Source organism: Octopus bimaculoides, chromosome 2 (genome assembly GCF_001194135.2).
Source record: "Octopus bimaculoides isolate UCB-OBI-ISO-001 chromosome 2, ASM119413v2, whole genome shotgun sequence".
NCBI classification, from domain to species: domain Eukaryota; kingdom Metazoa; phylum Mollusca; class Cephalopoda; order Octopoda; family Octopodidae; genus Octopus; species Octopus bimaculoides.
The window spans coordinates 91,474,880-91,484,801 of NC_068982.1; the positions used below are offsets into that span (position 1 = coordinate 91,474,880).

Below are 9,922 nucleotides of genomic sequence, written 5' to 3' on the forward strand. Positions count from 1 at the left end.
ATAGATATATAGATATATATAAATCTTAAACCATCCAACCCAGTATGGAAAATGGATGTTAAATAATAATGATGATATATATATGTGTGTGTATAATGTTACTTTTTGTTTATTTTTTTCAGTACCTACAACACTTAAAAATTCTATAAATAATTCACCTGGTGTCAAAAAAATACAACCAATTTCTCACCAACGGACTTCAAAGAAAAAGAAGGTAATTTTCATTTGTTTCTGTGATTCAAGCTCAATTTGCATGAATAGCTGTGAAGATTAGTATGTGTCATCTTAGTCATTATGTTGTTGCTAAGCCCCAGATCAAACCTGATGAAGCAAACCTGTTACCAGAGTGTTTCAACTATAACCAACCTGTTTTCAAACATAGGATTACAATCATCGAATATAACTTCTTTTTATGGTTTCGCTACTGTTTTTAGCAGCTCTGTTGATCACATAGAGGTTAACTGAAATGGCTTTACTCTTGTTTCAAGGTATATTATTTTGCTTGAAATTAAGCAGTCAACTGGCAGAATGGGCAAGTTTCTTCTACTACTGTTCTAAGTCAACCAGTGCCTTGCGATTGAATTTAGTTGACAGAAATTGTGTGGAAGCCCCTTATCTTCCAGTACAGGTGCTTTTGACATAGCACCTACAAGCCTGCAAGATTAAGGATACACAACTGGGGAGGGTTGCAGGGGACGAGCAACCAAATCAGTTACACTCTGTCATATATGCACACTGACATTACCCATCCAGCAAAGCATACTGGCTTCATTTCTTTCAAGTCATTGCATATACTCACTAGTCACAGCCCATGTTATGTGTGTACAGCTCTCCGGCTTACCAGATCCAGTCTGACTGTCTAACTCATGCCAGCATGGAAAACAGATAGTTGATGATTGTGATGATATACAACAGGCTTCTTTCAGTTTCTGCCTACCAAATCCACTCACAAGGCTTGTAGTAGAAGACACTTGCTCAAGTTGAACTGAATCCCAAGCTATGTTGTTGCAAAGCAAGCTTCTTACCACAGAGCATGCCTGCACCTAATCTATACATATAAATTTGACATGGGCGATTCTTTCTTGTCTTGGGATTCACAGTCAAACGGCTGGGTGGAAATGTGTAGAATGATCTGGTGGTGATGCTGGGCTTTGTATTTTTTCATAGCTCCCATGGTTACCGAGATAATCTACTATAATAATACTCTTGTGTTTATGAATAAGAAAGGAAGGGGTGATGTCACACTTGGTAGTGGGATGATGAAAATTGTATGCTGAAAAAAATAAATCAAACAGCATTTCAACTCAGTGTGAATATATGTGTGTGTGCATGCGTGCAATGGAAGCGAGATGGTTCATCTTTGTTCGCTTAGTATTTGGGTTTATTTTTTGATTTGGTTGAATCTTGATTGATTTTTTTTTTGTTGGTCAGTTATTTTTAGCATTCTGACAGAAAAAAGTCATTCTAAAATTGTTTTTTAATGTAAGCATGCCCAAACAAGTCGAATGCTTATACAGAGCAAGTTTTACAGCCACATCATCCAAACTGACCAGGTGAAACCGGGCTTAGCTGCTTGTATATATATGAATATATGTGTTTGTGGTGCATGTATCTTTGTATTTGTTCCCCCATAAGTTGGCAATGGTATTGATTTGTTTGTTTGACTCTAAAAGCAGTGCTCCAGTATGGTCACAGTCCAATGACTGAAACAATTAAAAGAGTAAACAAATATGTACGTAAGATAGTGTAAATAGAAACATCTAGAACTCTTGTCATATACAAACAGAATAACTTTAGCTGTCTATATCATTTTTGCATGGAACTATTTTCAGTCTATCTCCAGTTCTCATCCATGGACTGAATTTTGGTTCATTCTTTTTCTAGTCAATGTATTATGTAGAGCAGGGGTTGGGGAACTTTTTTAACCAATTACCGCAAAATATATTTATTTACACTTGATTTGAAAGGAAGAAAATCATAGATTTTTTTATTAAAAAAGTTTATTGAATCTATTTATATGGAGAATACAATAATGAATATAAAAAGTATAAAACAAATGCAATAAAATAAATTAATATCTTCATTATGAAACAAAAGGATTTTTCTAGAAACTTTTTCACTTCAAGTTTTGGAGAAATGATGTTTCATTTTTGTTACAATTACATCAAAATTGGGGTATTTTGATGCCAGAACAGTTTAGATAGTCTTCGGGATCCAATCGATTACTCTGTTTTGTTTTTATGTTCATTAAGAGTAGAAAATCCTTTTTTGCAAAGGCAGGTTGTTGCAAAAGGTAGCAACTTTTTGACTGCCTCTTCATGCCAGAAGAAAAATTTGTAACAAGGAACACATTTTTTATATAATTTTACTTATGTCTAATGAGTCCTCATTACCCCCAAGACTTTCATTTTTACCCCACCTGGGGTAATTTACCTTAGTTCACTGACCCCTGACGTAGCGGAATTCACACTGGCTTTTTGACATTACCCCTCTCATTCAAATTTTAAATGTTTCTGAAAATCATTTTATTGCACTAGGCTTCTAGCAAAAGTATAATAAATGAATAAATAAAAAAGATTTGGCAGAATAAACAGGGTGAACAGAACTTATGAAACTCTAGGCCATTGAGTCACTTTGTAACTTCTTACAAAAATAAAAAAAATAAAAATTCTGGCAAGAAAACAGAATAATTTGAAAATTACCAAGTCATTTCTTATATATTAACTAATTCTATATTTACTGTTTCCATTGCAGAGAAAATACCAAGCTGACCCATTAAAGAACTTTACATTAAGTTCTAGCAAAAAGAAAAAACATAAAAAATATTGATATTCAGAAAACAATGACTTCAATAAAACATCTATTCAATTTTCATTACTCTACTTGTTCTGTTTTTATTTCTTCCATTTGTTTCAATTCTTCACTAATTTCTGAATTAGATAATGAACCATCTGTCTTAGAAGTTGTTGCTGCTTCTGTTACTATTACTTCATTTTTTTTCTTTCTTTCTAATTTTTTTCTTCTTCACTGCCACTGCATCCAGCATTTGTGTTCATTCTTAGGGCTGTCCTGAGTAAACAGACATGATCAAAGTCATTCCTTATGTACACAATAGGCTTCTTTTAATTTCCATCTACTCTATTCACAAGGTTTTGATCAGCCTGGGCTATAGTAGAAGACATTTGCCCAAGATGTCATATAGTAGGGAACCTGAAAACTTGTGGTTGAGAAGTAACCTTCTCAATCATAAAGCCACACCTGCATCATGTATGGAAAGGACAATTCTGTAGCTCTTACAAATAGCTGATTATGATTAAGAAGGTTCTGTAAATTACAATAGGAGAAACTATACTATGTTGGGTTCATGATTGCAAAATAGCTGCCATCTACTAGGTTGAGTAAAGAGTCATGAGAATGTAGCTAGCTTAGCTGTGGGTGCCCACACACTGGAAATTGACACCCAGAGCATGCCTATTCATAAGTCTTAATAGATGTTCTAACAGCTTCTAGAAATATGCATCACATGATGTCTCGATGCTGATTGGTCCATAACTTGGTGGATCACATGAAAAGGCTGTTACTAAGCCATGATTTTAACTTAGCAATTTGTTGATTCAGGTTTGAATCTGCTGCATGTCTCTATGTTAAAAACAATTATGACCCTATCAAGTGAAATGTATACTTCACTGGACCAGTCGAAATCATGTTGGAAGAATCATTAAGTAAATGTATATGTGATTATACAGTGGCTGCTGTCGAAAACTAGATTTATTTACAGAATAAATGTAAGTAACTGTGAAACAAAACTGCCAATATTGAAGTGGTAAGTTTATTATTAACAAAGTATACTTTTTGAGCTTACAACGCTAATAACCATAGAAAAGATGTAAACAAAACAACCTCTAGTTATTTTTCTTCTCAAAACACATGGACCTGCAAAGAGCAGGCAGATTTTTCGATTCAGGTTTGGTTTGAAACTTTCCATTTCCTTACCCTAAATATATAAGCAGTATACATTTGGTTTCGTCTAAATCCGTGCAGAGCAAAATCATATTCATCAGAAAAAACGTATTTAAGTTTTCCAGAAAGATTACAGAGCAAGCAGATTTCATCATTCAAGTTCGGTTTACGATTCAAACTATTTCTATTTCCTTTTTTTTTTTTAATCCTAAATATTTCGTTTTGACCAGTTCTACGAAAAGAGAAACCATATCATCAGAAAACTAATATAAGTTTTACAATAAGAAAAACTCTACGGAATGTAAATGCTTTTTTGGTTAGAATTCTAAATACTGGAATCTGATTGGTTACTGTTATAACTTCCTTCCCCTCCTCGCTCCCTTCACTCACAAACAAACCGGAAGTCATCATCATATTTTGTTTTGTCAGAAATTAACCGATCAACAAGCAGACATCTTCCAACTCAATATAAGAGTTTCGTCCACTTTATTTAAAACAAGAGCCTACATATATGTAAATAATAATAATTCATTACTATTCTTTTTTTTTAAATAGTTATTTATTTATTTCCTTTGTGTCTAAACCTCTGCCAGACTCCAACAGTTTATTTCGTCTTCACTCTGTTCCCTTCTGTAATTTTTAAATGACTGTTCTTTCATCTTTATCCAATTCAACCGAACATGGATATTTGTCTTACGGTGGAGAAGGAATTAGAAAAAGTTTTATCAAAATTCACTGCACTTCGGGAACATACACAGCGAGCTTTGGGTGACATAGCAACCTCTGTAGACAATATCAAGAAAGAAATCAGTGAAGGTATATATTGTGTTTGTGTATTTACATACGTTTAACTTCTACTTATTATTTATTGTTTTGCAAGCATGCAAATAAATGTTTATTCTGCATGTTTGAATCGTGCTTTTGCTAAAGTATAAATACATATTTCACCATCCCACACACCTCCACAAATATATGGGTTTTACTGTGAAAGAAATCAGCGTATAGTATGTGAATGGCATAAGGACAAGGTCTCTTTCTGAGACCTTGATTTCAATTCTCGGTTCATAGTTAAGGCATAAATGTCACAAATATCAATTTTCTTCCATTATATATAGTTGAACAAACGGTAAATATAACTCAATACATGGGTGTGTATATATTTTAACCAGTTTTCATTGGCACGTGTTTCGTACATGTTACTTCTATATAAATCAGACATATAGGAATTAGTTATTTTTGTGGTTTCGTTTATTCAGTACCTCATTTATTTATATACCTCTCACCTCATTTAAATATTCTCGCGAGTATAAGTTTACTTCCTTTAATCTTACTTCCTCGTCTGATGATTGTGTGAAGCTAAAAAGAAAGCAAATATGTATTGACATAAAAGAAAACATTTACACACTTTTTGTCATCTATCAGGGAAGAACGGTAACTCATACGAGCAAATTAGTAAAAAATGTTTTGCATTATTTATACAACTGCTATTTAAAATAATAATAATAATAATACACAAAAAATGTAAATAAAGCTTACTTTTAATGATCCTGTGCCTTATGACGAAATCGTTTTTTTTAGCTTTTGTGGAAGGATTCAACCTCACACTATTTCCTTCTCTTTCTCAATTTAGTTTCCACGTTATTAATTAAACTCCTGTCTTATCGACTCCTTTCTATATATGCTCCCAGAATTAATAAAATTAGCGCTATTGATGTATTATTATTCGTGTTGACTCTAGGCAGTTTTCTGCAGAAATCATCTCTGCTTCGTGTCACACACACTTTGGAAAGGCTTTGTTATTGCTATATTTTGCCAGTATAACATAACAAGGCGCAATGACTCATTATTATTTACGTAGTGGCCATTTAATAAGCTATATAGAAGAAAATAAATATCACGAAATATATAAATAATAAAGTAAAATGATTTATAATGCTAAGAAAGTAGAGTAAATGTAAAAGTCTTTTGTTTGAATTTGCGATAAAAAAACATACCATACATTACATACACATATACAGGACAACAAATGAGAAATGGTAGGCAAATTTCCTCGAATCAAAACCTGCAGTTTTGAAAAACGAATGACACATTAGACAATGTAGTCCTGGATATACAAAAAGACGGGTTGGGTACGGTTGTAGCGCTCTCAATGAGGGCTGATTTGGAGCTAAACGAACATTTGTTTATATGAATTCGTTTCAGTATTTTATAAAACCATGCACAAATCATAATAATGGAATTTTGTTGGAATTTAGTCGTGTTTAAAATATATTATCTATAAGAAATATGTGTAGATATTTAGTAGTAATAAAATGACCGAATATCATAAACTATTAAGGAATATGACAGACCGTTGTTTTTGCTGTCTTCGATTAGGGCTTTGAAACAAAAGCGACATCCTAAACAATAACATCGTCACAAATAAATGTAAACTTTCTACTTCTATTGTAAACACCTCGTAATAAACCTTGTCTCACGGTTTTCCGGTTTACAAAACAATTATTTCTGGGCGTTCTTTGTCAACATTAATTGTCCCTGTCAAGTAGAGGTATTTTTTGTAAGCATTTTGTTATTTGATTGGCCATTTTCATTTGAATTAGTTGCCTAGTACTCGTCTGTTGTTTGATTTACCATATTTATTTTTAGGGGGTTGTAAGAAACGCTGTTATCTTGGTCGTGAATAGATAGCTTTTCAAAATTTGTAATGGATATACATGTTGAATTGCTTATGTGTATATAAGTACATGTCATCATCATCATTATTTTATATTTGTTGTCCTTTCTGGCAAGGGTTGGACAAGCACAGTAGTACTTTGGCCAATATGTTCAAAGAACATCCTCACTGGCAGTTAGGTCTCCTAGGCAACAAGTTATCACCTACTTCTATAGAACCACTTGGGCATTGGATGGAGTCTATTTTGCAAGTAATCTTGGTACTTACTGATCCTGTGCATCTACTGCTTGTGAAAATTTCCTCCTCTTAGCCTACTGGGAGTAGGCTCCTCTTGTCCACATTTCATTTTTACCTTGGTTTTTCTGGCTGAAAACCCTACCTGTCACTAACTACTTTTCAAAATGTACTGCGATTCTTTTTTTTTTTTTTTTTTTTTCGACACCAGCGTTGTAGAGATGTCCTGTCCTAGAAAAAAATTAAAGAGCTCGTTGTGTTTTTTGTGACACCAGCACTAGAGAGGTAGCTATGCCCTTAGCATGACTGTAATGGTTAATTAAGTGTAGTTAGTGGTCACCGGTTGCAATGGTATAGTATTAGGATGTGTGTTGGTATCGGCCATTACCAATTGTAATGGGTGTTGATGTTGCTGATGTGCAAGATGAAAGAAGAACAGTGATCGAAGTTGTAAACAAACATTTATTTACCGTTACTTTGTATATAGGCAAACACGATGGGCTGGTATGACAAATTCGTAAAGCATGCAAGGTAAAGAGAGGTATCCTAGATTTTCCTTGTTCTCTTCATTGTGTAGTAGTAAACCACAGATAGAGATAGGGTAATGTTGTAGGGATGAGAAAGTGAGCTAGTGAGAGCGGTAGGACGAAGCAATTGCTTTGTTGGTGAGTTACCATAATTGTCTCTCTGTGCCTTTTCTTTCAGAGACGGCGTTTCGTTAAGCCAGTCAGCCAAAACAGAGTTCTTGTATTTATAACTATACAAAACTAGTTAGAAAAATAGATATATTTCATTCCATTCTCCACTGCATACAAGCGGTTAGAAGGGTCAAGTTAGCAAAGCCATATGTTAAAAGTAACCATTGTTTTCTGTGAGAAAAATGCTGTTGCAATATTATGGGAAATTTGCTGAATCAGGTTCGAATCTACTTTATGTCTAAATGAAGTCTAAAGGAATTCCACAATTCCATGCCTCTGCTTACTTGCCAGCCTCTTTACAGAATGAGAAGCATGAGTGATAGTGATAGGAAGGATATGTAATAAGAGAAGGAAATACTGAGTATTTTTAGATAAGTACATTATACACAAGGCCTGGACAGAAGACAGGAGTCTTTGTAACCTTGAAAATAGACCAATGATAGAGGCCTAAGGTGTGTGGGAGAAAAGGAATAAGTGTATTCTGGCATGCATGCAGTGAAACAAAGTGAAGACAGGCAATATAAAAGGGAAGGATGAGGATAGAACTGGGCACAAGTGGTCTAGTGTTGCCTATACACATAGATGATGATATGGACCAAAGGGGTCAGGCAATGAGGGTAGTGGCATGGTGATTGGAAAGTTGATAGATCCTGTGCTAGTGAATGATGCAGAGTTGTGATTTGTGATGTGAAGAGGGTCAGAATTGTTACAGTAGTATCCTTAGTTACACTAACTAGAAGCAATGTATGGTGAATGGAAGAGGTCCACTACAATCCTGTCACACCAGAATCATAGAGCAGTGAGAACTGAGGAGTAATTGCATGATAAGGAATTGGCACATGTGAAAGAATGTAATGTGTGGTGAGTAGAAGAAAGGCTAAGTGTCATCTTTAGTCACATCTACAACAGAGAAGAGTAATAGGGGCATAGATGCAAGAAACAGAAGAGATAAAGGCATGAGTGACCATGGTATGGATAATAGACAAAAGAGTGAGTTAGAGGGATGTGTGATGTGAGGGACAAGAAACAGAGGGGTGAGTGATGTAGGTGATTGAGGAGTGAAAGGTTATCAGAGAGGCCAGTGATGTAGACTAGACAGAAAGCAAGCATGTCAGCATATGAACCATCATACAGATGTCTTGCAAAACATGCCTGTTTATATAGCAATAGACATAACAAAATTTTAACATCCATGTTGCCATGCCTAAGTGCCACAAGTCAATGTGATCCTTTGTCTTTATGAGGTGTAACAGCATTACATCTGCCTTCATCACTTCATCCCTTCTTTCCTGATACATTTGTCACCATACTCTCTTGAACATGTTACCCTGAAGATACACTCTGGCTCCTCATCATCATCACCTTAACTCCCCTTCATGCTCCACCCTACCTACCCATATGTAAAGTAGCACTGCATGTCTTCCTTAGCTCTTGACACTATATTCCTTTTCCTTCCTATTACTTTCTTCCCTTTCAACGTCTCTGATAGTCTCTTCTTTATTTGCTCTCTGACAACAATAAACTTATATGATTCCAATAAGAGTTGGCTTAAATCCTGATGAACTGTCTAACCCATGCATGTATCAAAAGTGGACATAAAAATGATAAAATATATATATGTGGAGGAGCACTGGAGCCCTCTGTTTGACTCCTCCAGTCACTGGGTTCTCCCTACTCAACCCACTCCATTGCACTTACCACTTTGTCTGCTCCCTTTCACGCTCACCTCTAATATTATACTTCCCTTTTCCCTGTCTTTTTCATTACCCCGCCTCAACTGCTCCTCTCTTAGTCTATCCTCTACCATCCTCTAAATCTGTTTCTTCCAACTTACTTTAACTTCTACACTTTCAGTCAGACAGCCTCTTTATTGTATTGGTGTCATGTAAAAGCACCCAGTACACTCTGTTATTGGTTGGTAAATTAAATCAAGAAGCAATAACACAGAACTTGAGGCTGTTTAATCTTGCCAAGGGTAAGACAACTTCTTCAGTTTCGGACAATTCATGAGGCATCCATTTTCCAAGTTTAGGAAACTTTCCAAGTTGTTGAAGATGACGATGAACAGTTGTATGGTTTGAACTAAGCTTTATTGTCAATTCTTCAACTGATAATGCAGGATTTTCTTTAAGTAATGCCTCAAGGAGCTTATCATCAAACTCAACTGGACGTCCTGTTCGATCTTCATCTTCAAGGCTGAAATCTCCACTTCTGAATTTTGCAAAACATCTTTTGCAAGTTCTTTCATTCAAGCATTCTTTCCCACAAACTGAGTGTATGTTTTGAGTCGCTTCAGCTGCAGAGTTTCCTTTCTTGTACTCATAAAGCATTATGTGCCTCAAATTCTCTTTGGATA

General features: G+C 35.1%; 2 protein-coding genes and 1 long non-coding RNA gene across 7 annotated transcripts in view; 2 read left to right on the plus strand and 1 right to left on the minus strand.

The window, feature by feature from the left end:
- The window catches only part of LOC106870628 (probable ATP-dependent RNA helicase DDX56), a 29,225-nt gene extending 26,348 nt beyond the window's left edge, over positions 1-2,877 (plus strand). The window contains exons 16-17 of the mRNA XM_014916763.2: positions 123-214; positions 2,755-2,877. Coding sequence (XP_014772249.1) covers positions 123-214; positions 2,755-2,829 — 167 coding nt within the window. The 3' untranslated portion in view covers positions 2,830-2,877. The remainder of the gene's footprint in view (positions 1-122; positions 215-2,754) is intronic.
- A 737-nt stretch (positions 2,878-3,614) lies between these two features.
- The window catches only part of LOC106870629 (E3 ubiquitin-protein ligase RMND5A), a 28,907-nt gene continuing 22,599 nt past the window's right edge, over positions 3,615-9,922 (plus strand). Inside the window, exons 1-2 of one of the 5 annotated variants that reach the window (XM_052978432.1) lie at positions 3,615-3,785; positions 4,668-4,776. Coding sequence is in view for 3 of the 5 variants with exons in the window: in XM_014916765.2 (XP_014772251.1) it covers positions 4,641-4,776 (136 nt within the window). In the remaining 2 variants the exon portion in view is untranslated. Of the gene's footprint in view, positions 3,786-4,359; positions 4,777-7,377; positions 7,400-9,922 lie in introns of those variants that run through there. The other 4 variants (XM_014916765.2, XM_014916767.2, XM_014916764.2 and 1 more) reach the window with 4 other exon arrangements.
- Positions 4,376-7,321, minus strand: LOC106870631 (uncharacterized). The gene is made up of 2 exons (XR_001409551.2): positions 6,902-7,321; positions 4,376-5,316 (listed from the first exon to the last, which is right to left on the minus strand). It is a non-coding gene; the product is annotated as an uncharacterized LOC106870631 (long non-coding RNA).